Here is a 14,378-nt window from a genome sequence, read left to right as displayed (position 1 = left end):
GAAAGCCTTTTGTGAGCCCAGAATATGGATTCTTCCTTCGTGTCAGTGTAGACGAGAGTTTTAGGAGAGCCTGGGGGGGGGGGGAAATGGTTGTTCATGTGTGCCGATTGCCATGGCTTCTAGAGACCCTCGCCTGCAAGGAAGAGTCAGTGATGGCGGACGGACTGACCATGACTGGCACGGAAAGGACTATTCAATCTCAAAAACTTCCATATGCCCTTGAGATGTATCCCTACCGGTCAAGGCCGTGTGCATGCATGGCGTATCTGATCCAGTTCTTAAGGAGAAGGATCGGTTGTTCAGCTATGGAGTGCATCAGGAGTGGAGAGGGATCGAAAGGATCAGAAGACAGCTGTCAGTCAACGTGATGCGTACCTCGTGCTGACTTTGATGGGTGATAGGGAACACTATTTTCCGCAGCTGATGCAATCCCGAGAGTGATTCATCAAATGTTGATGGAACTGGTGAGGAGCTCGTCTGCAACGCACTCGAAGTTGGCGCGTATCCACAGAACCTCGCGTTGAAAGCATCATCTCGAAAGCAAGAAATCCAGATTCAGATCGGTTTCCCTCCTGTTCTCAACAGTTGAAGGTCATGATGGCATCACAAAGATTACCTAGGTAGATAAGATAAGGTAGAAGACTGGATGGTCCACGCGGTTGCGAGCAATTGCCAAGGCCCCATTCACTGCCTCGCTCCTGCCTGGCCATCTTCGCCTCGTGAGCCGCCTCTTTTTTTCTCCTCCTCATTTCTTCCCTTCCATCTTCTTTATCTCTCGCGCTTCATATATACAATATTGTATTTTCATCCACTTGTTGCCAGATATTGTTCAAGACGTTCATCTCCACCGACGAGTTGACTCTCGCCGTATGCGCCATCGACCTCCGAAACGCCACAATGGAGAGCCTCCCAGCCGAGTTGTTGCTGCAGATTCTGGGAGACAGTCGCATCAACAATGCGGATCTCAGGCGGCTTCGCCTTGTATCGAAACAGGTCTCGGCTGCCGCCACGAGCCACTTGTTCTCCCGGATTCACATATCGAAGCTCCATTCCGACAGGGAGACGTTCTTCAACATCGCGGCGCAACCGCATCTTGCAGCGGCTGTCCGATCAGTAACCTGGCTAGAGATGGCCGAGGACTGCACCGATCTTCCTTACGTTGCATATCCCCCGGCTGTGCTGCTGAGACCGCTCGAAACTTGGGTTCCGTCCGCTGACGATGCTGCCGACTTCGATTTCCTCCTTTGCCGCTTGCCACGCATGGCTCGTGCCTTGTTCTGGCTCCCTTTCGAAAACTTCCAGTCGTACCACAAAGGAACCGAAGAGAGGAGAGAAGTAATTCGCTCGTTTACGCCGGATTTCTTTGCGGCACTTGACAAGATGCCCAACTTGAGAGAGTTCGCCTCGCGGCCGATGCACCCCAGGCGCGAACTCGTCCAGCCATCGGAGCTGTCGACGCCGCTGTATCCATTGACAGGCCAGATATTCCTCCAGAGCAAGTGCAAGAAGACGATGCAGCGCAATGATGGATTTTGCACCTTCATGATACCATACATAGCACACAGAGCCAGTCTGAAGACGGATACTCTTGCCCCCATCACTCGACTGTATCTGGTCGACGAGAGCATATGGTCATTCATTCCTAGAATCAATTCCGCTGTTGTCGATGGTTTTCGGAATCTCAAATATCTTGAACTTTGCATCTCCAATTGGCAAAACTCGCGTCACATGAAAAGGCTCGGTCGATGCCTTGGGGCAGCGGAAGGTCTCGAAGAATTACGGTTATGTCTCGAGCGCGATGGTCTGGCTGGGAAGCATAGTTCGACTGTATTTGACCTCATCTTTCAGCCCAAATACCGACATCCAAGGCTACGCGATATACGGCTGATCGCCGTTCCCTTTACGGCCCTTCAGATACTTCTTCTCATTAGCAGAACTGCTGGGTCACTGAAACGACTCAGATTTGACAACTGCAGTGTCCCCGGACGACTGATATACGCGCTGCAGCTGATACCCAATCTATGGTTGGAGAGCTTCTCCTCAGTCTCAGCCACGGTACTGCATGAGACAGAAGACGAACTTGAGAATACCATCTGGCTGATGACCGAGGCACACGCCATGTCCGTCATTCGAAGCCTGTCAATGTTCGATGGCGCTTTTGAGCTAGGTCAAGCCATTGCCCGAAGAACAATCTACCTCTATACTCACTTCTATGCGCCTTCGGTGCTGAGGACATCTTGCTTTGACCGCCACAACCGTATCCCGCGGCCGGTGGTTGAGTTTTCGACGGTTGATGAAGACTGCGGTGATAAAGATTACAACGGTAATGACGTGGATGCCGAAGATACGGCCGATACTCAAGAAGCCTCTGGATCGGATGACGAGCTGGCCGATGTGCCTTCGGACTTAGTCAGGGACAACGATGGGTCTTACGGCGATGACTCGGACAGCAGTGCTGATCTGCACAAGGAGGATACGGCAGAAGCGTCTTTTCAGAAGATGCTCGACACGGCGCCGCGGTGGGAATTCGGTATTGGGCGTGACGGCAAGGCTTGCTGCTGGAGACTCACGGCGGCGCATCCATCGGACGAAGGCTATCCGACGAGGCTTTGGCGATTCTTTCATCGAAACGGGGAGCAAGCCATCGGTGACGAGCCCCTCGAATTCTGGGACGACTGGGAGGGAAGCCAGTCCGGAGACTCCTATGTAGCGACACCGTTTGGCCGCGATCTGGAATTGTTCATGTTGAAGCACCGCCTCGAGGGCGTGACAGAGATCCCTCAAGACTGGGAGGGAAGGGACATATACCACCTGTTGAGAAAGCCGTCTGAATCTGGCGAAGGCCTCTGATACGGCCTCCGTGCTAAGAGCACATGGACGGCGAACGCCGTTGGCAACCTTAAAGGCTGGCTAAATCCGGTGCCGGACACCCGTCGACGAATGGTAGCAGACAGATGAAGGACCGATACACGTGACAGCTTGCTGATTTCTCAGATCGAGGTGGCTGGCCAAGTAGCCAATGGGGAGCTCTCGAGAGCGTCACCGGTGGGCAAAGATGTAGTCGGCATCGCGATGCTTAGCGGACACACTAGGCAAGCCAAATATGGGATCATTATATCGTTATATAGTGTCAATGGCTGCGCGCTCTGTGGTGGACGCATGGTGCGAGGCTTATCGCAATCACCAAGAAGAGCCAGAAAGACAAGATTTGTTTGTCCGATGCGGCGTGTTGCAATAGCCGCGCGGGCCGAGTATGATGCTGTCAGTAGGGCGAAATTGTTATCATAGGACCAGCATGTATCAGTTCAATTTCATCATTTGTTCATCAAACCATTCACTCGTTCGCCCCTCGTTCCGGTCGCGCTCCCCTGTCCAGGCCCTTTGAACATGCGACCATTCTCATGAGACCTCGCAAGGCGCTTCACAAAGAGAGGGACGAGCGCATGGATTTCCCTCCTGGACCGTCATGGCTTCTCTGGGGCCTCCGCCGCCTGGGATCAACCTCCACGCGACCAGAGCCAACGACCTGGTTGCCTCTTGGGCATCGACATGGAGTTTGGCCGTGATATCTGTGATTGTACGCGTCGTTTGCCGGAAGCTTGCAAAGATTCGGCTCTGGCTGGATGATTGGTTCATCGTCACGTCTTTGGTATGAGGTCTTCTCCCTTGCTGGAGAATGGATGCTGACATGACGGGTCGGTTGCAGTTGTTTTCCGGCGGCTTCATGTTTACAGTTACAATCTACAGTAAGTTCAGACTGATCAATTACCTGTTCTTGGAGAGCAAGATTGGAACTTTAACGACTTACGCCTCCTTAGTGGTGGATAATGGATTTTGCAGGCATATATGGGCTGGCCCAGCAGATGCCACTCGGGACTGGGCGCTGGGGCTGTTTACGACGGAATTCACATATACGCTGAGCCTGGTGTTTATCAAGTGGTCGATTCTCGCTTTCTACTGGCGCATCTTTAGCATCCAGTTTCTCGACAAGTTGTTCCTTTGGATCCTGGCCGGGATGGTCGCTTGCTGGGGAGTTGCTGCTGTATGATCCCCTCTCTTTTAAACGTCTGGGCGGGTTGTTCTCTTCTTGAGAGTGGGAGCATAACGACGAGCTGACTTGCTTCTCGCCAGATCCTCACTTCAATCTTTCAGTGTGTCCCGATACCCGCCCTCTGGCAGCAGTTCGACCCGGTCCATCCCACCGACCCGGACACGTTCACATGCGGCGTCGACATTCACAAGCTCTTTATTGGTAAAGCCGTCCCTCACATTGTCACAGACGCGCTCATCTTGATCTTCCCGCTGCCGTATATATGGCATCTGCACCTACGCGTATCGCAAAAGATTGCTACTGCTTGCATCTTTCTCGTGGGGATATTGTGAGTTTCGCTCCCGTCTCACCCGTATGATGGATGGATGAAATAAAACAGCTATTCACATGGAAGTCTTTTCAGTGTCAGCATTGTTTCGATTGTTCGATTCGTGTTTGTGCTGGAGGTGGATTTGGAGAGTCCGGACGTGACGTGGGATCAATGCTCGGAGATGACATGGACGGGCATTGAAATATACATTGGGACCGTTTGTGGTACGTGTTTGGCTTGTCTCCGTCTTCTTTCTCACACCCTTTTCCTGGGCGTTTTGACTGATGAAGCTACAACGTGGCAGCCTGTCTTCCATCGCTCAAGCCACTGCTGAATCTGATGCTCTACGGAAGCGTTCATCCACGATCGCACCGACCCAGCGCCTCGGACGTCCAAACCATGTTGGAGATAGCAGAGGCGACGAAACGACGAGGTCGTCGCCAGTCGAATGCGAACGTGTCGAGTTCGTACATATTTGCTTCGGCGCGGGGTGCCGTCGAGTCTACGCTCGCGTCTGAGAGTGTGACTGGGAGTGTGACGGGGAGTGCGCTGGACGATTCGCCGGCGATTGAGATGGAGGACGTTGGGGAGCGTACAAAGGACTGTCAGTGAGAGAGAGATGCGATATACGGGGGTGGAAGTCGATGTTAGGGCTGTTCAGCAGCCCAGCCTGGCTACCCATCATCCCGAATCGGCAAATACAGAGTTTTGCAATCCAGAGTGTTTTGGGCTATGATGTTCAAGCCTTTTGAGAGGATGACAAGATGGCGCACATCTCCTACCCTGCACATGCATGTGAGGTAGTCAGAACCGCCTATCAAACGAGGACTGCAATGTGGCGAAGCATTTCGTTTCGAATCAGATGATGTTGCCTAAAATATAATCTCTCCGTCAGCAGGGTGTGTTCGATGCTACGACTCTCTCCTTGCTGACGTCCCCCTCTTACAACTCACAATCTTCAGCAAAAGACAAAGATGAGTGCTCCCACAGAGCCTCACTCCTGCGCCCTCTGCCAATCCCGCTTCACCCTCACCTACGGCAACTACTACTCGGACAAGGGCTGGTGGGAGCTGATTGACGAAAACTACTACGCGACGGGCGAGGCGTACACCTTCAACATTGCGTACCGCGAGGCGGCGTCGCTGGCGGAGCAGGGCTGCGCGCTGTGCTCGTGGTTGACGTCGCCGAGCGTGCGGAGGGAGGACACGCGCGACGAGAGCTACTTGCGGGGGTATTTTGCGCACAACTCGAGGGAGCAGATTGTGCTCGACTGGGTGGTGGGCGAGGTGAATGAGTGGATTGACGGGGGGACGGTGGGGAGGAAGGTGATTGTTTGTGCGGAGGAGAGGCGAGTCCATTTCTTTTTCTTTTTCTTTTGCTTTTTCTTTTTCATTTTTCGTTTATTGTTGAACAGAGTCTTTGTGTCGTTGAAGTTTGGAAAGCTGATGATGATGGGCATTTTGAAGTGAGTTGGCGGCGAAGGAGGTTGCTTATAGGTTGCCGAATTTATATCCGTCGTCTGATCAGACGGTGGAAGCGATGAAGACGTGGCTGAAGGAGTGTTTGACTACGCATGTCGAGTGCCAGCAGCTTCAGAGAAGTAGCATGTCTTCAACTTCACAGGCGACAACATCAATGGGACCTCGCCGGCTTTTGCACCTCTCTGGAAGCACTGATGCTCCCCAAGTGCGACTGGAGCACAACTCGGGGCGTGGTCCTCTGCTTGAATACGCGGCACTGAGTTACTGCTGGGGCGGAGACCAAGCCGTCAAGTTAAAGGACGAGCTGGTGGACTCGTGGACGACGAAGGGCATCGCGTACGAGCATTTCCCCAAAACGATTCAAGATGCCATTTGGATGACCCTGGCCCTGGGCTTGGAGTACCTCTGGGTGGACGCATTGTGCATCATACAGGATTCCGACCGGGACAAGGCGGAGCAGATCTCGCGCATGGCGGAGATTTACGAGCAGGCCTACGTGACGATCTCTGCGGCGCGAGCGACGGCCGCTCCCGAGGGCTTTCTTCACAGCCGGTACATGGCTGGGGAGCAAGGGTTTCGCATGCCGTTCACCTGCGCGGACGGCCAGATGAGCGCCGTGGTGCTGTGGCAGGGCAGGGAGCCGGACGCGTGGGAGCCCATCGACACGCGGAGCTGGTGTCTGCAGGAGTCGATCCTGTCGCCGCGGGTGCTCGAGTTTGGGACGCACAACGTTCGCTTGCGCTGTGCGCGGAGCCGCGCGGACGAGGCTCAGCTGCGATGCGACGGCTGGGTTGGGCGGTCCAAGACGTTTGCGCAGCTGAGCATGACGCAGCCGCTCGTGTCGAGCATCGACTGGGCGAGCCTCGCGGAGCCGTACAGGTTCGCCGAGGCGTGGCGGATGCTGGTGTCGCATTACACGCGCCGCGGGCTGGGCTGGTACCAGGACAAGCTGCTGGCGATATCGGCAATTGCGCGCAAGATGAGCCGGATGGCGGACAGCAGCAGCAACAACAACAACAAGAAGAAGCGGTACATTGCGGGCCTGTGGGCGGAGCATCTCGGGGAGATGTTGTTGTGGCATCCGAACTATGGGCCGGACGCGAAGGAGAGGCGGCATGCGACGTATGTTGCGCCGTCGTGGTCGTGGGGGGCGTGCAGCGGGGAGATTGACTTTTCGCACGGCTCGTCGTGGATGGACTCGCTCGAGCTTGTGGGGTGCGAGGTCAGGACGGCGATTCCGGGGGACGAGTTCAGCGCTGTTGTGGGTGCGAGGCTGGAGGTGAGGACGTTGGTGATGAGGGCGAGGATGCGGAGGGGAGGGGGCTGGGGAGGAGAGGGAGAGGAGGAGAGATGGGTACTTTGGGATGAGGCGATGGGGGAGGAGATGACTGGGTCGTTGATGCTTGACGTTGAGGATGAGGAAGAGGACGTCGGCAGTGAGTTTGCGTGCGAGAGGGATGAGGAGGTGGTGCTGGCGCTGGTTCAGACGCAGGATGCGCTGGTGCTGAAGAGGAAGAAGGGCGCAGAGGAGGGCGTGTATGTGCGGATTGGGATATACAGGGAGGGCGTGAGGGGGACGGATTGGGAGAGGTGGGCGAGGGAGGGCGTTGTCATTGTGTAGATGCGCTGTTGAAGTTGACCCTGGATGGTGATGGCGATGGTGATGGTGATGGCGATGGTGATGGTGATGGTGATGGTGATGGTGATGAAGAGGACGATGGATGGTGTTGATGGTTGGACCGATTGGCTCTGGTCGGAATAGCGTCAGAGCACGTGAAATGGTGTGCGAGGCCCGATGCTCCGCAGCCCCACGCCGATGAACCGGAGCTGCAAGCACTTCGCTGCGCTGCCCATTACCAAGCAAATAAGAGCCTCTTGGACCCCGGATTTCACTTTGAAAAAACACAGATGAACCCTCTCGATCCATCTCAGGGGTCATCGTTTTTTTTTTGAACGAAGCTTGAGCGAGGTTTGCTGCTGCTGCTGCTGCTGCTGCAAGATGAGGTCGCGCCAGGCTCTCCGATTGGCAGCCGCCCGCCGGCCGCTTCTGTCGCCGTCGCGCCCGGCCTTCACCCGCCTTACCTCGGCTTCCTCATCACACTCTTCATCGTCAGCCTCAGCCTCATCCTCAACGTCGCCTTTCTCAGCAACCCGCTTCTCCTCATCTTCATCGTCGTCACCATCGCCAGCAGCATCCGCCTCGTCAAACCCGGCCCTCGCATTCCCCTGCCTCGACGCCATCGAATCCCGCTCCGCCCGTCTCAGCGCCACCACCTTGTCCAACTCATCCTCCTCCTCATCACCCCCTTCATCCTCCGCAGGCCCCGAGCCCTCCTACACCTCCGGCGCAACCCAGACCTACCACTGCCAGTCCCCCCTCCTCCTTGACTGGGGCGGCGTCCTGCCCTCCTTCACCATCGCCTACGAGACCTGGGGCCGCCTCAACGCCGACCGCTCCAACGCCATCCTGCTGCACACGGGCCTGTCCGCCTCGTCGCACGCGCGCTCCAACGCGGCCAACCCGGCGCCCGGCTGGTGGGAGCGGTTCATCGGCCCCGGCGCGCCCCTGGACACGGACCGGTACCACGTCATCTGCACCAACGTCATCGGCGGCTGCTACGGCTCCGGGGCCCTCAAGCATCGATCCCGCCAACGGCGAGACGTACGCCACCCGGTTCCCCATCCTGACGCTGCACGACATGGTCCGCGCCCAGTTCCGGCTCCTCGACCACCTCGGCATCCGCCGCCTCTACGCCAGCGTCGGCTCCAGCATGGGCGGCATGCAGTCCCTCGCCGCGGCGGCCATGTTCCCCGATCGCGTGGCCCGCGTCGCCTCCGTCAGCGGCTGCGCCCGCAGTCACCCCTACAGCATCGCCATGCGCCACACCCAGCGCCAGGTCCTCATGATGGATCCCAACTGGAACCGCGGCTTCTACTACGGCCGCGTGCCCCCCCACGCGGGCATGAAGCTCGCCCGCGAGATCGCCACCGTCACGTATCGCTCCGGGCCGGAGTGGGAGCAGCGCTTCGGTCGACGTAGGGCCGATCCTGCGAAGCCGCCTGCGTTGTGCCCGGATTTCCTCATCGAGACGTATCTTGACCATGCTGGCGAGAAGTGGTGCCTCACGTACGATCCCAACAGCCTGCTGTACGTCAGCAAGGCCATGGACCTCTTTGACCTCGGGCACGAGAACCAGATGGCCACGCAGGCCCGGCGCGTGGCCCGCGAAAAGGCTCTCGCGGCGAACAACTACGATGCCGAATCATCGCCCCAGTGTAACCTCACCCTCCCCAGCGAGCCCTACCAGGAACAGCCCGAGTCGTCCTCATCATCATCATCCCAAAGCACCAGTCTGGACAACACCGCGGACTCCCTATCGGCACCGCCCAATCCCGCATCGTACCGTCCCCCAGAGGACCTCATCAAGGGCCTCTCCCCGCTGCGCGACATCCCGACGCTCGTCATGGGCGTGGCTAGTGACATCCTATTCCCCGCGTGGCAGCAGCGCGAAATCGCAGAGGCCCTGCGGCTGGGCGGCAACCGGAGCGTCACGCACGTCGAGCTGAGCGAGGAGACGAGCCTCTTTGGGCACGACACGTTTCTGCTCGACTTGAAGAATGTGGGCGGGAACCTGAGGCTGTTCCTCGACTAAGAGAAACAAAATAGAGGGGGTTTTGGAGGACCAAGGAGCTGGTCTGAAGCGATGGTGGGAAAACAGGAGACGTTGATGACCTTGATGTAAACCATTGTATATACTTGTTTTTTTTTTTTTTTCTTTTTCTCTTCTGTTTTGAGATACACGTCTGATATGCGCCCTTGAAAACACTCGTCAGCATGTCCTGCAAATCTCCATCTTTTCGCTAGACTACTTGGCACAATCTCAAGACAGCATCAGGTGTTCAAGATATTCCCTTCTTCTACTTGCGCCCTTCTTTCAGACAGCCCTATGCTAATACACGTCCGGCTGTGCGATTCTCAACATCTCACAATATACTAGCCTATACAAATACAAGTCCACCTAGAAAAAATAAAAGAAAATCGCAAATCACTCCTTTCCCACAGAATAGCCTTGTGCATGTTTGTCTGCAATAATCGACTTATAAATACTAGTCCAGCTGGCGGTTGTTATAACATGTAACCCTTCTGCATGGGCAGGAAAACGAATGACGAGAATGGAACAAAGAGGTGTCAACGCTTGCAAAACGCATCAAAAAAATCCCAAGATCTTGCTCCGTCATCCCATGTCAACACGGTCGTTAGATACACCCAAAGGAGCAACAAAACAGAGAGAGAGAGATAGAGAGAGATAAGAAAGGAAATAGCGAACGAAATGGGAAACTTTTAGATAAAGGTCGATCCCGAAGGAGAATACACGCTGTTTGGCGTCAATGGGCCCTTGTCCCTCATGAGTGATGGCGGTAGGTTGATGGGCGAAGGCGTTGGTCGTGGGGGAGCTCTCTTCGCTTCAACACGGATGACGGGACTCGGTTTCATGGCCGGGCTCGGCGAATCGTCAAGGGTGAATTCATTGGCAAGAGGCGATGGCTGAGGCGCATCAAACGACAGCTCAAACGACTTGGCAAAGTCCTCGCTCGAGGCCGAGATGGCCTTCTCCAGCGAGGGAAACGTCGGGCTGGGAAGCCGTGGCGCCACGTCCGACGTGGGCGTGGAAAGAGACCAGCTCGGCGAACTCGGCCGCTGACCCCGGGGGCTTCGCGGGAGCACCGGGGCACCCCGTGTCTCTGATCGGTCACGGCCAAAGGCTCCCCACTTGCCAAAGGCTCGAGGGCTCCGACTGTCGGATCGTGTCTCTGGAGAATCGCCGATTGCCATGGGAGGACGAAGAGGTTGTCGTCCTCGGGGAAGGCCTTTCATGATGGGAAACTCTCCTTCCATGGGCGTTCGAGAAGCAAAGGGGCTCAGGGGCACGCGGTCGATCGGCGGCCGAGGCGCCTCGTGCGAGCGCATGTAGTTGTCGTCATCTACGGCAGGTCCAAACGGGCTGCGTGGACTCTGTGTGGGCGTCTCCATCCGCGACATGAGGCTAGAGAATGGAGCCGGGGGCATGGGTTGCAGGGGCTGAGGAGGACCGCGGGCGCGCGAATCAGAGGTCATGCGCGTGTTGAAGCCCTGGGGCGTTGAGGGCGCAAACGAGTTCAAGTCTGGGCCGAGAGCGACTGGGGATTCGATATTCGCCTGGGACGGTCTTCGGATGATTTGCCGAGGGCTTTCGATGCCGGCCGAAACGGCGGAGGGCGAAGGCAGCGGTTGGTGCTGATTCATCGACGGAGTTTCCCAGTCCTCGTCGGGTATGGCCACCTTGAGGCGCTGAGGGCTGCCGCCTCGCTCGTCTGGCTGTCGTCGCGTCTGATATTGATATGGCGCTTGGTTTCGGGCCTGGTATGGCTGCGGGCTTGCAGCAGGTGATGCCACTGGCGAGGCCATGGGAGAGGCCATAGGAGAGGCAGCGGGGGACGCCATAGGCGAGGCATAAGACGCAGTCTCACTTGGCTCGGTTAAGCCATCACTAGCAGCATCGTCGGCATCTTCTCCAGCCCTGGCATTCTGAGCGTCCATGGGTTCGTCCTCGTCCTCATCTTCAGCATTCTGGACCTCCCTGAACGGATGTGGTCCCTTCATCTGAATCGGGCTCTCCACCAACTCCAAGTCAAGCGTCCCTACAGCCACGGCGCGCTGCTTGGTCACCTCGTCGCCAAAGTCGAAATCGGAAAAGTTGCCGGCAAGGCCCTCCACCGGATGCTGTTGCTGTCGGTGCTTCTCCAGGTCTGCCGCCTCAATGGCCATGGTGAAGCTCCTCCTCCGCGGGGACAGAAAGGTCAGCGTGTCTCGCTTCGCCTGGACATTTCGAATGACCGGCGAGGCCCGCTTGTCTTCGCTTTTGCGCGACATGGACGAGGATGGGCTGGGCAGCATCGCAGGGCCGTATCCAGTGGCAAATCCCGGGGGAATGAACTGGCTTGGCGGTTCATAAGTGTCCGCTTTGTCGTCTGGCTCCTCGTACTCCATGTCTGCCGCTGCTTCCAAGTCGGTCTCTTCGTCCGACTCTGCACCAGTGTCTCCGCCTGGCGAGGTCAAAGGAGGCCACTGGTCTTCGGTTTCGACTGACTGAGGCGGAGATGGATAGCCCGCGTATCCCGATCCACGGATTCCAACATCAGGCCCAGGCTCCCCAAAATCGGCAAACTCATCCAAACTGTTCGAATCGTTTGGTGTTGGCTCCGGCTGCGGTTCCGGCAGAGGTTTCGCGTCAGGTTGGCTCAGCGGGCTCTTATTCCCCGCTGCTTGGGTGCTACCGCTTCCCGAGCGACTCATTGATTTCGAGACGCTTCCAGGCTTTTTGCTGAAATGAACATCCAAAGGATTCACCCACTCCGACCCCTTGGAACCAGGAGGGGGTGACGGCATTCCCGGCCGACGGCTGCCGTCGACGCCAAAAGGATCCGGTACGGCAAGATTGGTCATGCTCGCGTTCATCTTCATCCAGGGCTTGAAGCTAGTACTGCCGTCAATTCCATGGCGCAAACTGGTCTCGCTCGGTTTCCGAGGTACCGAAAGGTCGACCATGGAGGATGCTGCAGGGATGCCCTTAAAGGTCGCGCGCCAGGTCGAATTGCGCTTTGTCGAGGTGGAGGTGCCTGGTCGCGGCGGCTGTTGTGGCCTCGGGAATTTGAAGCTCTCATTCGGGTTGACTTGGCCATCGGTGTTCCATCGTCGGGTTGTTGGCTGCGGCGGCGGCGAAAGCTGCTTCTTGTCGGACTGCTTGCTCCTGTGTTGAAGAAAGATTAGTCGGTTGCAAAAGAAGCCTGGTGCCTAGAAAAGAGAGCAGCCTTACGGCGACTTTTTCTTGTCGCTGCCGAATCGGAGGCCAAAGAAGGACACCATCTTTGCAGCGACTGGGTTCCGGACCCGACCAATTCCTCCAGCAACTCCCGAAAAACAGCACGATCACCTGCTCGTTTTGCAGTCTCTGTAGTCTCCGTCTCCGCCGTGGCGACCCCAAGGTGCCATGAACAGATGAGAGCTCCCCTTAACGGTAGCTAGAGCTGGTATATGGCAGCGTATGATGGCAGATGGGACAGAATAAAAGTTGGCGGGATAGAAACGGGGTAGAATGAACGGTATGGGACCGGGATTGGCTTCGTGAACTGTATTCTGTGTACCAGCAGGTAGAGACTGTATGTGAATGCGTTGTATGTGTTGTATGTGTGCAGATATGTTGTTGTCTAGAGTAAAATTTCGTCGTCGTGGATTTCGGCGGAAGGATTGACTGGCAAGGAACGGACGTGTCGAGGCTGGACACAGGACAGCAAGAATAGTAGAAACGAGGGATGAGGAAGAGCAAGAGCAAGAGCAAGCAAGCGCGCGACCAGCCGCAGAAGCAACAGAATAAGAGGCGAAGGAAGAGCCAGAGTCTCACAGCCGTCGCCGGTCGACAGAGAGATTGAAGTCGAACAGAAAGAGGGGAGAGAGCGAAAAGGTGCGGTGGTACAAGTACAAGCACAGCCGGGTACAGTCCAAGTGAGCGCCGTCTGTTAAGGCGCAGGGCCAGCTCGGGCCAGTGTCATGCGTCCTACCAAGGACAGGTGCTAGCAGGCGCACGTACTAGCGGGGGTACCTGTACAGAACCGTGTGTCTGGGAGCGACTGGTCGAGAGATCAAATTGATGGATGGTTCGCTCTCCACGAGTCGAGTCGAGCACGGGGAAGCGAGGATACGAATTGACGTGCCGCCCTCCCCGGCCAGGGTTTGCCTGTCCTCGCACCTGTGCCTGTACCTGTACCTGTACCTGCACCGGCCGTCAACGGGGTGTCCCATGCAGCAACTAATTTGGTGCCTGGAGGTCCCTTTTTTCGCACGAAGCCCTGGTACCAAGTACTTGCTTCATTGTCCGGTGGCTCGTGGGCATCGCGCCTCGCAATTTGTTGGTGTTCGCCACGAAAAATTGAAGCGGCGACATGCTGGGCGCTATTGGCAGTGCCAGGGGCTGCTCCGCGCGCTACAGCGAGCGCTATGCCGTTTGCAACGATGGCGACACGCAGGGGAGCGTTGAAAGAACATGAAGGGTCGCCTTCATCCCTCGCGGATGGAGCCTGTTGCTGTGACGGTTGAAACACGACGTGAGAAACAAACAAACAAGGACGCAGCAGCCAACCGATCTATTGTAGCAGAGGGAGGAGGATGCCTGCATACAGCATGGCAATGGAACCGGATCTGGAGAGAGAGAGAGAATCTGCAAGACAACATCAATGATGCAAGACAGAACCGTCTGCATAAAACATGGATGATCAAAGTCAAATTGGATTGTCCAACTGAATGATGCTTACATGTACTTGTACAGGTACCGCGGAAACCTACAGGGCCCCCCCTCCAGGGCTCCCTCTCACCGCTGGCCACTAAAATCAGCCGCCTGGTAGCGCCCAGGGCCCCTTGCATGCCCCCCTCCCGTCGTTGGCCGTGCCCCTGAAGCTAATGCACGTCTTTCTGGCGGCTTCGACCGTTGCTGCACATGGCCTG

At 56.6% G+C, this 14,378-nt stretch overlaps 5 protein-coding genes across 5 annotated transcripts; 4 read left to right on the top strand and 1 right to left on the bottom strand.

Moving 5' to 3' along the window:
* Positions 1 to 897: 897 nt before the first annotated feature.
* BBK36DRAFT_1128887 (hypothetical protein) lies at positions 898 to 2,082 on the top strand (the record flags this gene model as incomplete). The annotated part of the gene is made up of 1 exon (XM_024891679.1): positions 898 to 2,082. A coding segment is annotated over one exon (1,185 nt), but the record flags the coding sequence as incomplete, so codon positions are not given.
* A 1,732-nt stretch (positions 2,083 to 3,814) lies between these two features.
* On the top strand, positions 3,815 to 4,587 carry BBK36DRAFT_1092245 (hypothetical protein; the record flags this gene model as incomplete). The annotated part of the gene is made up of 3 exons (XM_024889036.1): positions 3,815 to 4,042; positions 4,132 to 4,379; positions 4,455 to 4,587. Coding segments are annotated over 3 exons (609 nt in total), but the record flags the coding sequence as incomplete, so codon positions are not given.
* A 1,352-nt stretch (positions 4,588 to 5,939) lies between these two features.
* Positions 5,940 to 7,010, top strand: BBK36DRAFT_1092310 (HET-domain-containing protein; the record flags this gene model as incomplete). The annotated part of the gene is made up of 1 exon (XM_024889038.1): positions 5,940 to 7,010. A coding segment is annotated over one exon (1,071 nt), but the record flags the coding sequence as incomplete, so codon positions are not given.
* An 831-nt stretch (positions 7,011 to 7,841) lies between these two features.
* BBK36DRAFT_1184600 (homoserine acetyltransferase) lies at positions 7,842 to 9,495 on the top strand (the record flags this gene model as incomplete). Its single annotated transcript, XM_024896404.1, has 2 exons — positions 7,842 to 8,422; positions 8,481 to 9,495. 2 exons carry the CDS (start codon positions 7,842 to 7,844, stop codon positions 9,493 to 9,495), a joined length of 1,596 nt encoding a protein of 531 aa, XP_024745949.1.
* Positions 9,496 to 10,184: 689 nt separating this feature from the next.
* On the bottom strand, positions 10,185 to 12,746 carry BBK36DRAFT_1128643 (hypothetical protein; the record flags this gene model as incomplete). Its single annotated transcript, XM_024891642.1, has 2 exons — positions 10,185 to 12,630; positions 12,697 to 12,746. The coding sequence occupies 2 exons, from the start codon at positions 12,744 to 12,746 to the stop codon at positions 10,185 to 10,187; spliced, it is 2,496 nt and encodes an 831-aa protein (XP_024745948.1).
* Between the last annotated feature and the right edge of the window lie 1,632 nt (positions 12,747 to 14,378).

Source organism: Trichoderma citrinoviride (assembly GCF_003025115.1).
Source record: "Trichoderma citrinoviride strain TUCIM 6016 unplaced genomic scaffold BBK36scaffold_16, whole genome shotgun sequence".
NCBI lineage: Eukaryota > Fungi > Ascomycota > Sordariomycetes > Hypocreales > Hypocreaceae > Trichoderma > Trichoderma citrinoviride.
This window is presented reverse-complemented; position numbering and strand designations above follow the sequence as displayed.